Source organism: Melanaphis sacchari, unplaced genomic scaffold, assembly GCF_002803265.2.
Source record: "Melanaphis sacchari strain LSU unplaced genomic scaffold, SCAv2.0 Contig23_pilon_pilon, whole genome shotgun sequence".
Taxonomy (NCBI): Eukaryota; Metazoa; Arthropoda; class Insecta; order Hemiptera; family Aphididae; genus Melanaphis; species Melanaphis sacchari.
In genome coordinates, this window is record NW_020271114.1 from 344,069 (window position 1) to 365,310 (window position 21,242).

The 21,242-nt window shown below is 23.8% G+C and overlaps 2 protein-coding genes across 2 annotated transcripts; both read right to left on the minus strand.

Moving 5' to 3' along the window:
* Positions 1-1,230: 1,230 nt before the first annotated feature.
* LOC112594709 (odorant receptor 33a-like) lies at positions 1,231-6,658 on the minus strand (the record flags this gene model as incomplete). The annotated part of the gene is made up of 6 exons (XM_025339662.1): positions 6,598-6,658; positions 6,117-6,210; positions 5,763-5,862; positions 5,481-5,600; positions 3,789-3,947; positions 1,231-1,281 (listed from the first exon to the last, which is right to left on the minus strand). Coding segments are annotated over exons 1-6 (585 nt in total), but the record flags the coding sequence as incomplete, so codon positions are not given.
* A 7,020-nt stretch (positions 6,659-13,678) lies between these two features.
* On the minus strand, positions 13,679-21,036 carry LOC112594710 (odorant receptor 4-like). Its single transcript, XM_025339663.1, has 10 exons — positions 20,969-21,036; positions 19,458-20,222; positions 19,185-19,275; positions 18,878-18,977; positions 17,840-17,959; positions 17,566-17,724; positions 16,186-16,242; positions 15,436-15,538; positions 14,208-14,441; positions 13,679-13,704 (listed from the first exon to the last, which is right to left on the minus strand). The coding sequence occupies exons 2-10, from the start codon at positions 20,188-20,190 to the stop codon at positions 13,679-13,681; spliced, it is 1,623 nt and encodes a 540-aa protein (XP_025195448.1). The 5' UTR covers positions 20,191-20,222; positions 20,969-21,036.
* Positions 21,037-21,242: the final 206 nt, after the last annotated feature.

Here is a 21,242-nt window from a genome sequence, read left to right on the forward strand (position 1 = left end):
AAATTACATTTTGTCCACGTAAATATATACCTATATCTAATACAAATGACAAATTTTAAGACACTTTGTATAATTTTATAACTATGAGTATTATATTAACTTATTTATAAAAATTAAAAATTTTATTCAATTTTTTTTTTTTTTTTTAATCATGTATATTAACTATTAAATTATAAAATTTATTTTCCACAATGTCATAGTACCATGAATCGATTATATAATTAAAATAAAGTTCTTAAAATATTATTTACGATTTACAAATTATAAGCTACTGCAAACCTATTCACACTGTCCTATGTTACGTTAGTATTGACTTTTAAGTTAACAACAATAATAATATATGGTATAGACATAATATAGTATTAGAATAATTATAATATAAGCAATATTTTTGATAAAAATTCATTTAAAAAAACCATATACATACTATAAGAAAAATAAATTATTTATAGTAAAATTAATACACTTTAAAATATCTTTAGAAATAATGCCGCAGACACAATAACCCCACTTAGAATAATTTTTGGTTTGCAAATTGATTTACAGTTGAATATAAAATTTAAAAGGTCTATTACAGCGACTTGCTTAAAGACAAATTACATTCGAACTCTGCTATACAGCAGGACAACTTCCCCGATTCAATGTGTTTTCTTTATATTTTGTGTTTGGATGTTTGTATTATTAAAAAAACAAAAAAATATAATTAATACTAAAAATCTTAAACATTAGATAATAATATTTCGTATACTTATTAATATGTTTGATATTCAATAGTATATTTTTACTCTCTCGTAAAATTACAATTAAAAATATTTAATAAAAAAATAAAAATATATTGTGTACCTAAAATAAAAGGTTATATTATTTTTGTTATTTATGTTCGCTAATTAGTCTAGGATAAAAAAAAAAATGTTTACAATCATTCAAATATCTGGTAACAATAAAGATAGAATTTGTAAATTCGTTAAAATAAATATTAGTCAATACTGTTTCTAAATAAACAATAATATATATAGTACAACTGTGCAAATATTAATAATGTATTTTACATAATAAATAACTATAGTGTTTAAAAACGAACAGGTAATTAAAAATTATATTTTAAAATACACATCCAAAGTTAAATTTTGCATAATTATAAAAATAAAATTAAAAAAACATTGAAATATAACTATTTTTAAAACAAAGCATTTGAAATAAAATTTTACTATAATTCTAGTTGGTTTTATTATAATTATAATTTACCAACATGGAAAATATGGAATAGCAAAAGCGCATCGTCTATATATAAAAATAAAACTTGTTAATTAGAATTTCAATACAATTTCATGTTAATAATTAATAGTTTTGTATAACCATTTTTTCTGAATTCTCATCATAACCTTGTTTTACATATATATTCCTAAGCTAGATAAATAAAATCGTTTCGATCAGAATCTAAAATTATCATATTCTTCAGTATCATATTATGTAAATATAGTAATTTATAAAAGAGAAATATTTAATTAAAATTAGCTTAACTGGAGTACAATATCTTAAAAGTATTATTTAAAAGACATAATTAATTTATATAAATAGCTTTACAACAGATAAATGACATCTTACAAGATGTCATTGATGTAATTAACTGGATCAGAATATTTCTACTGTAATCTCAATCTGATGTCAAAGTCGACTAAAATTAGATGGCTGTTAGTGTAAAATATATCAAAAAGTATAAGATGTCAGAAAATGAATACAGATTTATTAGGTTTGATTATCCCACTTTGAAAAATATATTTGTGAAAAAACTAATAAAATATGTTATGTACACTTTATAATAAGATATAAACAAATTCTAGAATAGAGCAGCAACTGTTATTAAAATGTGACAGTTACTATTGTTGATGACAGTAAAATTAGTAAACCGTGAAATAAGGTTATGTGAATACGTAATAATAGAATAAAATTATAAGATACACGAAATAATATCAAAAAAAAAATCAATTTAAAATATCGCTAAATGATAAAAAGACAGAGGAGTGGCAAAACCTAAATAAAAAAAAAATTTTTGCAATAAGAGAAGCATAATTTAAGTCCTGTATGAGAGACTAGAAACAATTTAGAAGTGTATAAACTCGCTAAGGTCCAAGAAAAAAAGGTTCCAAATATTCAAAATGTTTGATACATGAAAAAAAATTTCTGATGAGTTATGAATATAATAAGTATTTTAAAAACTATTAAATCAAGATTTTTCTAGAAAAGAACTAGAAGAATTAGCGTAGAGTCTATGATTAACTTAATTAACATTGAGAAAATGTGGAATACAGCTAGAAGATAACTTAAATACGAGGCGGTTATGTGCCATGTGGTTCCTTCAATAGGATGTTAGTGAAAGAAAAAATTTCAAAAATATTTAAGAAAAGCATTTTAGTAGCTATATTTAAAAGGTAAGAGAAATGTAAAAAATGTACAAAAATATATATGTATTAAACTCATAAGTCATAATATGAAGATTTGAGATACGGTTAAAAGGTTATTTAAAATGAGAATTAGGAATTAAACTCAGATTTCGAGGAATCAATTTAAATTTGAGCAACGAATATTGTCAATGAAATCAATATTCCGTAGGAACAAATTGTGAAAAGGTAGAAAATACAACATTTGTGTTTGGTATTTATAGATTTAATGATGGTGAATGATAATAATAGATTTCTAAGAAAAGTACTGTATTGAGCATTAAAACGAAAAAATTAATATGATTAACCTCTATTTTCTAAATGACGAACAAAATGACGAAAAATATATCAAGTAAGATGCAGTTATACTTGATGTTTATAGATGATTTTGTAGAATTGGAGAAACCCCGATAGAAGTTAATGAGAAAATGGAAAATTAGTCTAAGGATAAGTAGAAGTGAATCAAAGGTAATCTTGTAAGATTTTGAACAAAGTTATCGCAAAATTTATGAAGCAAGACATATAATGAAGATGGGAGAATATGTAATAGAGTGTGAGGTGAATAGCTTAAAGTACTTAGGATAGTGAGTACAAAATAATGGGAATTTTGAAAATGACGTCAAGTATAGAATTATGTGTGAATGGATGAAGAAAATTTTCAGGAATTTTATGTGGTAAAATTATGATAAGATTAAACAACTCCCATTGTGAAACCAATCATGTTGTATAAATCAAGATGTTGGGCAATAGACAATAAAACATAACAGAGCTTAGTGAAGGTGAACATTTTTGTAGATGTGTTGAATGACTAAAAGGAATGGAATGAGAAATCAGTTCATTAGATGTAGTGTAGGAGTAATATCAACAGTGAAGAAAATGAGAGAGAACGAATGGTTCGATCATATTATGAGGATAAGTGACTCTGAGTCAGAGAGATTGACTTTGAAAATAAATATAAAAGCAAAGAGACTTTTAAGCTAAAACACAAGTGCATAACAAATGATATAAAAATCGTGAGGAAACGACCGTAAAGAATCAGACATGTAACACGTTATATTATTACGTGTTAATTTCACTGATTACCATTTACTAATATCTTATCACAAGTCAGCTACGTTATCACAGTATCTATATAAGATATGTGAAACACTAAACACGCTCAATCTTTTTTATTACATAAGATAGTTAAACGACCAATCGACGACATTAATAATTCCATTCTTATACAACTAAAATTCCCAACGCTACTAATAACTTATTTTTAGTTTTGAGTTTATTATTTTTACAGTACTACAAATACTTGAACATGTTTACTTTCAATCATAGATAAACATGTAATATTATATTTACCTGTGTAAACATTGCCTCATTAACAATTTTGATATTTGTGAACTTCAATTTCAAACAATTAGCATTGTTCATTTCCATAGCCAATAAAATCGACTTTTTAAATTTGATATCCATTTCAGTCCAATTACTACTATATAATGTAAAAATAATTGCATCTTTCTAAAAAATGAAATAATAATTTTAAGTTTGATAAAAATGCTCATCTTACCTATATTTATAACGTAAATATTTTTTATTATACTACTATAAATATATTATTAATATAGAATATTAATGTAATTTTTCAAAAGTGAATTATAAAAAAAAAAAGTAGATAACCACTCTGGTGTACACTCAAATGGTCGAGTATTCCTACTCATTGGAAATTACTATAATGTATATGTTAAATATTAAAATTCAAAAATTCAAATGATTTTCAAATTTTTGTGATTTTGACGAATTTTGACAACGTTTTAACTTTAAATACATTTATTAAAATGTTATGTCTGTGTATTATTAATATTTTAAATAGCTATACTAACAAATTATGAGGGATCTTTTATTAAATTTTTAGGCTTATTGAATATACGTCAATATCAATATGTATAAAAAAAATTAAAAATCACAATCGTCTATAAATAATTTAAATTCAAAATATTTTTAAAATAATGCAATCTGCTAACATATATAAAATTTTAATACAAACATTTGGTAAAAATTTCAAGTATCTACTCTTATTTGTTACTGAGTTATATCAAAAAAACAAAATCGATTTTGTCGAAAATTGCTTTATGTAAAATCTTCCATTTTTTCTAATTTTGGTTGCTCCTTCTGAATATTTTGAAAAATACTCGATATTTTTTTATATCAACCTATTAAAAGAAATTTTAATTTTCTACCACGAATCACCCTCAATTTTAAAAATACGAGAATTTTTACTTTTTCAAAAAACAAGTCTAGATTTTTTTATATTTTTGTTATAATTTTGCATCATACATTTATTACATTGCAATTATTACTTATAAAATATTATGGATAAAATAATATACATATTATGAATAAAAATATTTATTTTAAAATTAATTTAAATTTTGAAAAGATAATAATTAATATTTTTAAATTTTATCTCGGGATTTAAAATTATTAACAATGAATAATAAATAAAATATTACATAAAAATTATTGATTTAGCGAAACTAAGAAAAAATTTTAATTGAATACTTATTTATATGAATTATATTTAATAATTTATGAAAATAAAAATACGTACAATCACAGACAATTAACTTTTATTTCATATTAGGGCTTTAAAATCTAAATTTAGGCTTGCCAAAAAAAAGATAACAAGTAGAAAAAACATACACACATCATTGTAAAATCAACACATTCATCTCTCCACTTTAAATTTAAAATAAATTAAGAGATAAACGCATATTAGGATAAATTAGTATTTTCATATAAATTCATCACAATTACAAGAAAGTCAAAAGCTTAATACCTATCTATTTAATAATTGACTGGGTATCTTATTTACTTATCAAATTCTAGTTATAAGCTGATTTTATAGACAACTGTTATCATTTAATAGCTAACAAATAAGTAATTTATTTTTGATGACAAATTGTAAAATACTATTTAGTTCAAAAACTGATACTATTTTACAATTTAAAGTAAAATAAATCGAAACAAAAAAATAAAACATTATAGTATTACTTTTTCATTAATAGATCCAAATAAATAACACATCATGAATAGTTGAAAACTCAATAAAGGATGAATAGTAAACAACCTACTCGAGATTATAGGATCACCTAAGTTGTTTTCGCCAAAACTCTGAAAAATTAAATAAATATTATTTATTAGCATCCATTTATTTATTATAATGTATTAAATTTTAACTGTTGTAGAAAAAGATAAGCAAATTTATACTTCACTAAAGTAACATTAACACAAATATAGATTCATAAAAAAAAAATTGAATTTCATTGATCTTACCATCGTTATAATAAACCAAATAATTATGTGTGAACTTGATGCTATAAACATTTGAATAAGAGCTATTGTCCGAAAAACTGTATAATATTCTTTTAATTTTCTATAAAAAAAAAAAAAAAAAAAACAATAACAAAATTAATAACTATTGAATTTTGAATTAAATATTATAAATAGAGTTGTACATGTATATATTGTTGATTAGTAGTTTTTGATAATTAATATCAATAATATGGATTATTGAGCACTACAGTAAATTATCAATAACATACACAAAATAATAAACAAACTATATAGAGTTACATTAATACAATACGTACTTAAACGATTTAAATTACAAAAAAAAAACAGAATCACCTCATAATAACTTTGTGGTCAGAAATTATGATTTTTAAATCATCATTTACTGCATCGAATCTATTCTCCAATTGTATCACTTTGGAACTGGTATCTGCAAATATGTATATTATCACAAATAACAATAACTTAATATTTAACGTATTGCTTAATTTATTATGATAAAATTATTTTTTTATTATTTAATTATATTTCAGAATTTAAAATTTAAAATGCGTAGTTAACTTTTTTTTTATTTTACTTAAATGTATAATACTTAGGTAACAAAAATATTACGAAAATTGTGTAAAAATACTAATATCATAATATTATACTAATATAAAATTATATTATGAGTCTTGTTTTAAAAGAACATTGACACGTATAAAACAATAAATTCACAAAAAAAAAAAAAAAACATTAAATTAACTGCCTAAAATCAATTATAGTTATTAAGTCATTAATTTCTATTTAATATTAAACAAAACAAAAAGTTACTCACTTAAACTTTGTTTTGGACATACTATATTGTAGTTTAATGATGCACATGCGGTACAAATCATTTCCATTCGAGAAATTATTTCAAAAGATATAAAAATCATAGTAATATCACAAACAGTTGTGAAGTATATAAAACAAATATTTATTATCATTTCGATGCAATAAAATACATAAAAATACTCGTTATACGTTTCATCCGATGCTATTAAATATAAATTAAAAATATTCAATCGGTATTTACTGTATGAACCATCGATATTTCTAATTTTAAATTTAGTTTTATGTAATATACATGGACTAAAAAACCAAGAAATAAAAGCTAAAAAAATTATTATAGTATATAGGTACATAAATTTTATAGATCTTGTTTGCCACGTTTTTAAAACATTAATATTGTAGTGTTTATACGAAGTTAAGTAATATTTTGTAACGTCAATAAATTTCCATATATCTTTGGAATTATATAAAAGGTTGATTATTTTAAAACAACTAAACATGAAATTACTTATGCATCCACCATAATACATAAGCGTCATTATATCATTTCTCCAATAAATAAAACCTATTGGGAACAACATCAATACAACGAGCATGAACAATACAAAAATCACAATAACGATGTGATATATATTGTGACCAAAAATTTTAGCAGTATTTAGATCTAAAATTGTATATAAGCCAATAAGTCTTAAAAATTTCAATGTCTTTAAATCCATTGCAATATTATTCTTTATATTTGCAAAAATCACCTGCAAACAAAAAAAAAAAAAAAAAAGAGAGAGAAAAAAATCAATTTTTTTGAAAACTGATTCAGTGTAAATATTCCCGTTTTTTATATATTTTTTTTCCTTTTAATAGAGAAAATACCGACAATTTTTTACTTTTGACTCACCAAATTATTGACTAGAAACCACCCACAAATTTAAAATTTTAACTTTTTACTGCTTCAAAAAATGATGACAGAAAAAAATACATCATTGTAAAATCAATAGATTCATCGCTCTGCTCAAAATCTAAAATATTAAATTAACTCTTGAACCCATCATAAAATAAGTTATACTTTACCTTCAGTTATAAGAAGTAGATATAAATGTTCAGTATCAAAAATGTACACGATAAAATGTGAAAATGTGGAGAAATTATTGCTTATATACTTTCCTAAAGCGATACCTTTTATATTTAAAAATTTATAGTTAAATTATTTATTCTGAAATACATTGTTAAATGGATATATTTAACTGCAATTATTAATAAATTCATGCCAACTTTTATACCTGGTTTATGTAACAACAGTATATATCCGTTATTTTATAGGTCAAGTTATGAAAAAATAATTTAGGCACAATATTAATTAATTGTATATCTACATAATTTATGTCAGATGCGCAAAAAATTATAGGTTGCATTTTATCAAAATGCCAAAAACTATTAACAAGTTGTATTTTTAAATAACATTTTTCCATTAAAATGAGCATAGGTCATAATCTTAATACAAAAATAAATTTACTGTAAACGTGTAATAATAATAAAACAATTAAAGTTCAGATGGCATGATTCTATAACTCTATATAAAAATAATTTAAAACCAATCGTTAAAAAAAAATAAATATTAATTAAAAGATTAACTAAAATTCTATTTTATCTCTAAATTAATACTATTTAGTGTATATAACCATTTCTTTAATATTATTTGTGGCTAACTATTGGTCTTCCGAAATTAAAAATAAAATTACAGAAACATTAAGACATAATACAATAAATGTGCGATTTCAGGGTACCGTGAAAAATAATCCCATATTTAATTTTGCAAAATTAAAAAGAAAGAAGCTGGTCAAGTTAAGATGATAAATTTAATATTTTATTATTATAATAGTATATAATTCTATAGTATTATATCATTAACTATTGTAATTAAATTTTGAGTTTTTATGTCATTGCGTGTAGATATTTTCATTTCCCCACAAATAATGTTAAATTTAAATTCAATGATAAATTAATTATTGAATACGACAAAAGTGACTCAAAGCGGTGACAGTCTGTCTGTTATATCGATAAGATATATAATGACTACAGGCATATTATTATAGATAAGAAATATACCAACAACTTAGTCTTTAATGTTATAATAATAATATAAGTGATAATTTATAAAATTTATCACGTTCTGTGTGTGTTCATTTATGTGTATTCAGTACTAAATGGGTGTGCTTTTGTGAAGACGTATTTGTTTCATACGTTTCTGTCTAAATAGTATGGATAATACCTAAAGATATTTTTGAGATCCAGAAAGGTAAAGAAAAGTTAGAATTTGAAGAGCACATGTATGTACACTAAGTATGTTCAAATTTTGTATGGTAGAAATACTGCAAAAAAAATAATTATAAATGTCCGTGTATTTTAAAAACTTAGTTGTACTAACAACAAAAAATTAAAATTGATCATTAATATAATAATTTTTAGTGTCAAAATTAAATTTATGTCGCAAAAATTAAAATGCAAATTTAAACACAAACTAAAACATCAATACATATAACCTAACCTAGGATTTTTTACCATTAAATAGATTACATAAAGATGTTGACAAATTAAAATTAAATATTTCTGTTCGTGCATATAATAGTTGTTTAACTATTCGATGTTTTCCAACAAATGTCCACCAGACCACACTTGATAATAACCACCAAACTAATAATGTTTGTGAGCCATGGAACAACCAAACAACCAATTTTGCCATTTAGTTGGAGAAAAATACCCATTGACATTTTGAAATTAATTACTAAATTAAAAAATAAATTGTTGGCAAACCATGCAAAATATAGGAAAGTTCGAAATCGAAAACCGTTAAAATAAGATTAAAAACCTTATGTGAATAATTAAATACTAATTAAATTGAAGTGGACAAATTTAAAAAAATATATATATTTCAAATCAAGAAAACAACTATGAAATTATAATATTATATACGTTTTTTTTTTTACGTATTATTATTGAAATTATAATACTAATTTATTATGAGTTATGACTAAAACATTATTTTTTTTCAAATCATACGTATACTGACATTGGAATCTCGTGAATATGTGTGTTATGTAAGTACACATTCTTATTAGAGATTATTTTTTCAGAGACTAAATTTTCGAAGTTTATAAATAAAAAATACTTATTTATTTTTATTAGTGCTTAGTAATAAAATATACTTATGTAAAATAATAAGGGGTTTCCAAATATTAAAATCACATAATTTAAATTTGACGGAAAAAGGAATGACATTTTTTCTAATCTAGTGAAAAACGGTAAGGTAATTTTCGTTGAAAACCAACGACACCTAAATTTGTAACATACTCATTCATAAAAATAAAAAAAGTCCATACGTCATAACTTATAACCGTATCATAGTATCATATACAATCATTACGTACTCCCCCCTTATAAGCCTAGTATGTAAATTCCATTAATTTCCAGGTAATCGATTTTTAGATCAAGTCTAGATATAACATGTAATTCCACAATTATTCTTTATTTAACTGCAAAAATAAATATAAAATTTACAGGTATTGAATTAATGTTAAGTCTGGTGATATTATAAAAAAGAGTATACATTTACAAATCGTTAATACACACTTATTAATTATTTAATTATAATATGTACAATCAATATTATACATTATTAAAAATTTATTTTTAACAATAATTATATTAAATTCCATGAGTCCATAATATTATTGATAAATTACCATTTATTATTATATTTTTATAAATACATCGTACGTTTTATACTTTTACACGACAAAAGAACAATTTAATAATTAAATTCTAAAAAAAAAACCTCAAACCCCAACTACTAAAAAGCCCTATTATTCTGCATTAAACCGTTTAAGTAGTAGAGTTATTTTTAAAATTTTAAACAGCACTACTGCAGTTATTCATGATTTGTTAATGAGATAGAAACTTTGAATTCGACTGACAATGAAAATTGATGAAATGAAACGCCTCTACGGCTCATCTACCTATATTCATCATTATCATGCTATACCATTAACAATTAATAACCCTACACTTTGCACTATTAATTAACAAGCTATTTTATTTTGTTATAAAAGTTTTAATAGTTTTTTGAAACTAGAACAACCAATTAAATTGGAATCTAAAAAAAAATCTTTTTAAGCTATATTTAACATGTTAATAGAAAAAAAGACAAGCAAGTAACCTCTTTACTGTACAATATAGAAGTCGATAGTATATTATTAAATATAAAATAAATAGCATAATATTAAATTCAGACGATCGATCTGTTGAGTAATTATTATACCAAAATAATTTCTTTTTCTATTAGTAATACAGTGTAAATTATAAATAGGACATAGCATAAAATGAATCTAAATATTTTTAAAATATCATTGTATACCAATATAAAATATAATAACATAAATACATAAAAATTTCAAATCGCACATTAATTTTTTTTATATAATTTACAAGAAAACTAAAATCATTATTCTTTACTTAAATATTTAGAATTTTGTCAAAAATATAAGCTTCAAATGTCTATAAAAAATTCAGTTTATATATATTCTTAGATTTTGTGTTATCTGTGAACAAAAAAATCAATAAATATATGAAAAAAAAAAATAATAAATAATATCAGATGTCTATAAATTGCTGAATAAATGTCAAAATATTTATAAAAAAAAATAGTATCATATATAGAAAATATACTCATACATATATAAATGTTTAATGAAAATTTAAATATCTATGGTTATTCTTTATTTATTTTTTAATTAAAAAAAAATAAAATTGATTCTATCAATTACTGATTTTGTGTTAAAATTCCCTTTTTCCTTAATCATTTTTTTTATTTACATATATTTCTCAATTATTTTGCAAAATAATAAGAATTCAATCACCCTTGTAGTTGAAAATCAAAACATGTTTCTTAGTATATGAGCAAACAGAAAAAAAACATTTATTATAAATTCAATACATGTGGTCTATCTAAGTGACAAAACTGTCAGACCTACTGACATAATAATCACCCCTCGACGTTTACACTACAAACAAAAGCAGCCCAACTAAGTACACTCTTAGCGTAGGTGATCATACCTCCAACTACAAAAGATGTACAAAATATTAAGCACTTCTCAAATCACCAACACTCCTCTCAAAGCTTCTTACATCTCTGTCGATGATTATAATAATATCATATTATCTAATAGCTCCGATAAACTGTTTCCCAAATTTATTTCAGAACTTTTCGCATTAATCAATCCTCTCATTTTCCTCCTTACAGCTATGCTATACAAACAACTTTTTTTTAGCTTATAATATCATTACTACAGTTCGAAAATTATTATAAATAGTATACACTCTATATTCACCGAGAAAATAGTAGGTACTACGCGGCGGACAAAAACTCGTCATTTCTCCACACTACAGCATGAAACGGCTTGGCGCTCACCTACTTACTTACTACCAATTGTCCTCGAGTAAAGACAAGTAATTTCTGTTCGTTATATACGCAAAGTGATACTATTTTCTCAGTTAATAGAGTAAAGAATATTAATCTAAACTATAAAATAAATTATTAGTCGTAACAAATCAAAAATAACGTATGAAGTCAATATACACTATATAATATGAATAGTTTTATAATACAATTAAATACTAATCTGGATTCATGGTCAACTATTTTTTTTTTGACATTCTTTGATATCAATCTAAAATATAATAATTAAAATCCATTATAATTAATATATTTATAATAAAACTAATTAAATTGAATTAATAAGTATTAATTCTTTTAAAATAAATTCTAGATCAATGCATTAAACACTGACAAATAATAATGAACAAGTGACTTTACATTAATACGTTGAACTTTTAAGTTTCAGTAAAAATAATTTGAATTCATTTTTAAGACTTGGGTATTAAAATCAAACATTTTATGGAGTTTGATATCAGATTTGAATGTCTTAATATGTTTATCATAAATGATACAAACAACTTTTTTCATTTATTTATTTAAAAAAGTATAATTTTTGATTAAATAAACGAAAATGTTTAGAATATTTAGAAATTTTCCATGTCAAATGTTGATAATGAATTTCCTAATTATTTTAAAAGTAGTTAATACTATTCAAATGAGACAATTAGAAAAACAAACTTGTTTTCAAAATCCTAATTGTTTAACCTATTGTCTTAATAATTATGCAATTATATTTAAATTGCAATCGTATCACCATGGTTTAATTTTTTTTATTTTTTTTTGTATATATGCGTAACTCTGATGTTATTATGAATTTATATTATTATAGATTATTTATTTAATTTCGTTTCAGTGCCATCAATCGAAATCCAGAAATTACTATAAATTAATTCGGAGTACCTGCAATGCATTACACTGAACCCGCCAACTTTCTACAATTGGAAGTTCAACTTCTGAACTTGATAGTTTTGATCGGAGTATTCCTCACGATGGTCGTATATGTTGGATTTTATGCCTTTATATACAAACAGTCTGATTGCGATCGACGACAAGATTATGGCATAGAAACGACCGAGTCCAACGGAATCACCAATAACACCTGCAACCGCCGTCGTTGGTTTCAACCTTTTTGTCACTTTAACAATTCCGATGATCAAACGACCGAGTGGATGGGAGATTGGATATCGGTTTGTACTTCAGCGTCAGACATTTCTTCAGACGACGAGATGACGAGCCTCGTGTAGAAATGTAAACACTGAACTAAAAACTGGTATCCGATCCCCCATCCACTATTAGATCATCGGAATAGTTGAGACAACGAAAGGGTGAAATCAACAACAAGGCATTAGGTCATTGGAGATTTCGTTGACTGCCGTCTGCCACGGATTCAATCATTTTTGTAACGAATCCGATCAATGACGCACACCATCTCGCCGCACACCGATTTGCCGCCGGACTATGAAAGCGTAGAATTTAAAGTCGTTCCACGAACGAGTCACTTAATTTAACTGGATTGTCTGGATTCATAGTCGCTGAAGATGAGCCCTCCTCAGGAAGTCCAGACCTCAATCTTTTGGGTTACAGACAGTGGAGTATTTTAGAGGAGACCGCTTGCTCTAAGCCCTATCAAAATATTAAATCACAAAAAGCTGATTTGGTAAAATCAATTGCCTCAATATCGTTATGATTGTTCCGTATCGTCATAGACGAGTGGTTAGATTAAGAAGTATATAAATGCAAACCATGAAATTTAGAAATTTATAATAGTATTTAGTTTCTTTTAGGTATAGTTTCTTAGTAGGGAGTATTTGTGTAGTAAAAATTACACAGCATGATACGTCTTACACAGGATCATTACATACAATAATATAGTTTAAATTAATTTTTTTCCAAGATATTAATAAAAAAAATAAAACGATATTTTAAATTTAAGTTTAAAAATGTTACTATTATTGGCAGGAGTGTGGGACTAGGAATTATGACAGGGGGGCTAAAATTTATATTGGGCGGACTAAGCCCTCCCCCAAGTCCCCCCTAGTTACGCCTATGCTTGTGTACAATTAATGAAAAACAGTCTATTTTTCTTATCTAATTTATTGATATGAATAGTTTAATGATATAATTACCAGTTTTAGATATATCAATCAATTTAGCAATTGTACTCTGTAGGAGTGACCTCCATTTGCTTTCAGATACTTTGTGATATCCAAAAGGATGTTTACAGAGTACATGAAAAGCATCCAGTGCAGCTAAAATAGAAACTTTATTTTTGGATGTTTCACTAGAACCATTAGTTTCTCCTAATTCTTTCAGTACATTGGTTATTAAATATTCAATTTTTGGAAGTATTTGAATACCTCCTACAAATAAGATTTAATGTGTATAATGCATAATTATACACACCATGCATTATCTTTATGCTTAAGATATCAATGTTGAGCGATAATAACTACCTTTTGAAAGCTAAATAAAAAATTAAAATGTATTCATCGCTCCAATCAGAATCGAAAATATATGTTTTTGCTTCTTTAATCATAATTATTTTCCTAAATTAGTTCTTCAGTATTTTATTGGCTAGAGAAAAAGAGCCAAGATAAATTGAGTGCATATAATAATAAAACATAGGTTATAGATACCTGAAATTTTTAACATCCATAAAAATACTGAATTATAATTATAAAAGTGATTAATAATAAAAGGCCTTAATAGCATAATTTAGTACTTTAGTTAATAAGCTAACCTATAATTTAGTTTGGGGATGACCCGTTTGGGCGCAGTATAAATAATTTACCTGAAAATTGTTAACACGTTTGGGCGCGTTTATGAAAACACCTTTGGGTGCAATAGGTATTGCAACTAGTAAATGAAAGTCTTGTGTAATCTAATCTAATAAGTACTCAATCGTTTAATCTGTAGACCAATTTAAAAATAAACAGCATTGGAAGAAAAATAACTAATAAATTAAAAAAAGAAACTGTAGAAAAACAGAAGTTTGTACAAAAATGTTGTGAGACTTATGGAGTTGAAAAAAATATATTGAATTACATAAAAAAATTAGGACCACGTTTTGCAGGGAAAAAATTAATTAATTAATAAATATAAAATATCATAATATAATAACATAGAATAATATTGATAAATAAAAATAAATATAAAAAAAATTAAATTAGATTTTTAAAAAAAAGTTTTTAAATATTTTTGGAAGACTATTGAGTCAACCTCCTCGCGGTGTCTTCTGGGTCACGCTAATAGGCTCAGATTTAGTAAAATTTGTTAATATATACAAAGAAATAAATGGGCCCAAACGTACTATTATAAAAGGAAATATTATGCCCAGACGTATTATGGATTTACGCCCTAAAATGCTCTGTTTTGGGTAAATGCGCCCAAACGTATTTCCCCCATTTAGTTTACCCGAATAATACTTTAAAACTAAAGGAAATAATCCTTTTTTAAACTATTAAAGAGTGCAAGGTTATCAACGTACAATATCGAAAAAATCCTTATTATTTATGTTTGTGACATTCACTGTTAAAAATCATTTTTTAAATGTACAATTGTTGAAACTAAACATAAATTTAAAATATTTATAATTATTCATAATTTTTTATCAAATAAATCAATTATTAAAAGTTTAGGTTCTAGTCTATAGTATTTAATCGAACAGTTTAATGATTTAATAAGGCTCATTTTACTATTAAAAAATATCATTTAATTATATTTTATTATTTAATATCTGGTAGATAACTAAGATCATTATTGTACTTAGGCATAAAAATTGATCTTAAAGTTAATTTTTTGTTGATAATTCTGAATACATAATATTAATGTACTTATTAGGTTTAGGTAAAATAATGTAAATAAAAAAACATCAGCATAATATACATAACGGATTATATAATTAATTTAACTCCATCCAAATTAATTTAAATTAAACTATAAAATAGATATGTAATTTTAAAATAATAATTAAAATTAAATAATAAATAAACCATAACAATAATAAAATATTATGTAATAAATAATACTATAATATATTTTAACAAAATTTAACTAGGTACTTACTTAATAAATTATCAAATAATTAAAATTCTAGTTGATTTTATTTTTATTATTATAATTAATTAACATTGAAAATATCGAATAACAAAAGCGCATGGTCTGTGAAGAAAAATAATATAGTATTAATTAAATGTATTTATTAAATTAACTTTTTTAAGGTTATATCTAACACAATCATTATATGTCTATATTAATAATCATATACTTAATGTAAAGTTTTTGAAGAAATAATAATATGGCTATTTAATAGATTTAGATACCTATTGATATACATTTATTATTTTACTTTAATATTTTTAATAACTAAAATTATATCGATAAATACCTGATACTAATGAATAAGTATCTATATTAAGAAAAAGTCACACCCGCATGTGTTATCTCCGTCTTACACACGTACGACATGGTAAATGTTCGTTCACCAGTTTCAATAGTGTGCTTTTAGTTTTAATATTAGAGCGAATTGACCAATTATAAAACTTTTAGATAAAAATATTATCTGTGTTCTTTCGTTGGTTTTTTACGATATTTTAATTTTTAAGTGAATTATGAGCATTTTCAAATATTTATATTTTTCATACTCATAATTCACTTAAAAATTTAAGTATCGTAAAAAACTAACGAGAGAATACTGATAATGTGCTTAACTAAAAGTTCGATAATTCACTCTATTATCAAAATTAAAATCACACTATTGAAACTGGTGAACGAAAATTTACCATATCATATGTATGTAAGATGGAGACAACACATACAGGCGCGACGTCCTCTTAACAGTGAAATAAAACAATTTACAATATTTCTTGATAAAATATTTAAAAAAAAAAAAAAAATTAAAAATGCGTTTTTAACGTATGAAAAGATTTTGAGTATATATCATCATTAAAAAGATCACTGTAAATTATAATGAATGTGTACAATTTTATTTAATTCAATGATAAATCATTTTAAACCTATAAAATACTATCCTAAATGATGAGAATTGAAAAATCAGCATTCATTTCTAAGGATTGTTTATGTTATACCTATTATATTTAAATAATATAAAGTGTTAATGAGTTCTCGATATCAACAGTTTAATAATAACATACAATTAGTCTCAATATTTTGAAAATTTAATTGTGAATTGAAAAAAAAATATACGTATGATGAAAAGTTTTAAATCAACTGAACAATTAATATTTTTATAATTACAAAAAAATAACCAAAGTCCTTCAAAATTTAACTTCAAATTCTTGAACAAAAAAATAATGTAAGTATAATATTTATAATATTTTCAATTGCTATACAAACAACTTACTAGTTTTAACAATATGAAATACTAATAACTTGATTACTAGCTTTTTAATAACTTTTCATGGTTATGCAAGTATAAGACAAATAATTACATTGTATTACATTTTTTCTTATTTTTATACTCACATGACTAAACATTTCCAAGTTAACAATTTTGGTACTTGTAAACTTCATTTTTAATTGGTTGGCATTATTTATTGTCAAACTAAGCAAAACAATTTTTTTGCTTTTTAAATCCATATCCGTCCAATTACTGCTATATAATGCAAAAATGATCGAATCTTTCTAAATAGCAAAACATGTATTTTATGTTGAATCAAATGTAACCATATAAAATAAATATTTTTATAGTAGTAAAGTAAAACAAACTTTAAAAAAAAATATATAACTTTATAATCACTTTTTCATTTATAGTTCCAAATAAACTACAAGTCATAAATAATTGAAAATTTATGAGAGGGAGTACAATAAACAGCTTAAATGACAATATTGAATCTGCATTATCACCTCCATCTAAGCTCTAAAAACATAAAGTATTGGTTAATGTTTACTTACAATCTAGTTTTTTATGTACACTCATTTTATATAATATCTTATAGCAGATATTTTACCTAAATAAAAGATGAACTTTTAATAATTTAACAATTGAATATGAAAAGATGTCATAGATGAAGTATTTGTCAAAGCAATAATAGATCACCTTTAATCATTTAATTTCTTAATACACTTTGTAACTTCAACTCAAAAAATAATGTTCTACATTTATTACCATTGAATCAAAATAAAAAATATTCAAAAGTAACACAAATATCAAATTCTAATACCTTTCTTCTAAAATAACAAAAAGGTTGGTCTCAATTTCAATGGCAATATCTTACAAAACATCTTTCATCGTTTATCCCTACCTAGTTTTAAATATTTAAATATCCACCCACAAATAAATACTACACTTAAAACAGTTATTTAAAAACGTATTCCATTGTTGCTTATATATAATACAATTGTAGGAACCTCATCACACTGCGATAGTAGCTATGCTTAAAATATCTAAGCTGGTTAAAGAATTTCTGCTTCAATCAACCACTACCAATTTAACTACAGATGTCTCAGTTCTATGATTTCCCATTCGTAAACTTAATCACTCTACTTCATAAAATGTTTACTATTCTCAAAACTAATTATTTTACATTTATATAACAATTTTTTGTAACAACTGAAAATATTATTTATTTATAGATTTAATTATATGGACATAATCCATTTAAAAAGGAAAAAATAACAAATAACAATAACACATAAAAAATACCATGTTAGAAATTATTAATGCATACAATTTTTTTTAGAAACATAAAAGAATTAGCATGAACAATTTTAAAATACCATATTAATATAATACTTTTAAAGAATAATAAAATTGTTATTTAAATCACCATCTTACCATTGCAGCTATAAACCAAATAAATACGTGTGAACTTGAAGCTATAAATATTTGAGTTAGCGTTACTAAACGGAACATGTTATAAAAATCGTTTAACTTTCTGTAAAAAATAAAAACAATACAAATTATTAATAAAATATTTCTAAAAAACCAATTAAGTTTGAAATAAATGTCACTAAAAATTTTTCGATTTCTTCATTTTTTTGGTAAAAAAAAAAAAACTAAGTCTATAGTTCGATTTGGATTATTGGAATCATGAATTATAATTTATAATTATTTTTAAATTATAAGCAAAAATATCACTCACTTTATGACGTTTTGGTGATCTGCCATTATCGTTATTAAATCATTGTATATTTTGTCACATTTCTTCTCTAATTGTATTGATTTACTAGTCCCTGTAAAGATCATACATTTATTATAGATACACTAACTAATACCTTATTCAGTATATAATCTTTATAATAATAATATTAATCGAAACAAATATATTCGCAAAATATTATATGATTATATTAAATTAGTTGTAAAATGATTATATTTACAACTAATAGATAGTAAAAATAAACTTCATACGCACTGATATTATCCTGTGTAGCTATTTCGTAGCCAAGTAATTTGATCGAATTACTAATTGTTTCCAATTGGTAAGATATAGCAAAACATATCAGAAGCATTAGAACATCAAATACTATAGTGAAATATACATAGCAAACACTAACTATTATTTCAATAATATAAAATATGTAAAAATTCATGTTATATGTTTCATGTGATGCTAATAAATATATATTAAAAATATTCATTCGGTAATTACTATATGAACCGTCAATGTTTCTAATAGTAATGATAGATTTATTCATAACGCATGGACTAAAAATCCAACAAAAAAAAGCAAATAACGCTATTACGATATATATGTAAGTAATTCGTATAGACCGTTTCTGACAGTTTTCAAATAAATTTCTATCGTAATGTTTATATGACACAAAATAAAAGCTTGTGACGTCAATGCATTTCCATATATCCTTGGAATAATAAAGAATATTACCCATTTTATAACTGGATAATAGAAAATTGTTTATGCAACCCATATAGTACATAAACGCAATTATATCATTTCTTAAATATAGCAAACCAATTGGAAACAACATTGATATGATGAACATGAATGATCCAAAAAACACAATAACTACATGATATATGTTGTAGTTAAAAATTTTAGTGGAATTTGGAGTTAAAATTTGATATAACCCCATAATTCTTGCCAACTTCATATTAAAAATGTATTGTTTTTCTTGTTTTGAATCCATTTTCACTATTTGTTTAGATATATAACAATCCCCTATTGACAACAAAAATATACAAATTAAATAAGTAAACTAAGATATTTTTACTTAACAGTATAATAGACCGATTGAAAGTTTGTTAAAAAAATAAGTGACTAATGAAAATTAAATATTACAGGAATATAAAACACTGGACCCTTTAAACTTTTTTAACATAAGCTAAAATTAAGTAATTGACGATTTTGTAAGTTAATAATTTTATTGAGTTGAATACTCTAATATAATCACGCAAATGATTTAATTTAAAATATTAGCGTTTAAACATTCAACAAGATATAAAAATCAATTTAAACCTAGGTACATACAATTATAATTGCTGGTAATATTGGTCTAGCTCAAGTCAAACCAAAATATGCATCATACTTGAATTATAACCTTTTCTAGTTAGTTGCACGTAGATTTATAAATCTCAAACATTTTGGATGTAATTTTATTTTTGTTATTTTTGCTCATAAAGACAGTAAAAAGTGTACGATTTATCTATGAAATAAATTAGTTTATACTTTTATGTTTATCGCTAATATTATATAGTATGTAACATAAATTATTTTAGAGGAACTAAAAACAAATAAATTAAACAAGAAGAAAACCCAAAAGCATCAGTTTCTCATTTATTATTTAAATAGGTATTAATGCTGAGTATATTTTATATCGCCGTTTGAGCTCACAAATAACAGCAGTATACCAAACAGCAATGTAACTTGACTAAATATGTTATGTAGCATGATACAAAACAACATACCTACACTGAGACTGCTATATGTACAACACAAAATGTTATGTGATAACAGTTCAACAATTCGTTCTTCCCCACAGATTTATCATAAAAAAAAATAATAAATGTGAAATCACGGGCAGCCATAGACTAACTAGTCTTCATTTGGCTATTATTCAATCGTTCTGATGTCCTGGCTTATCCAAAGACAGCTCGTGAACATAAAGTAAACTATATGAAAACTTTATCCTCTGCATTATGCAAAAAACAAATATTAATTATCTTGTCCTTGTCACTCAGC

Excerpts from the sequence above, each read along its gene's own strand:
- LOC112594710 (XM_025339663.1), bottom strand. The coding sequence starts at position 20,190 with ATGGATTCAAAACAAGAAAAACAATACATTTTTAATATGAAGTTGGCA. Across the intron at positions 17,960-18,877 it reads TTTGGTTTATAGCTGCAATG|AGCTTAGATGGAGGTGATAA; the intron begins GTAAGATGGTGA and ends TTATGTTTTTAG. Across the intron at positions 14,442-15,435 it reads AAAACAGAGCATTTTAGGGC|GAGGTATTCAAATACTTCCA; the intron begins GTAAATCCATAA and ends TCTTATTTGTAG.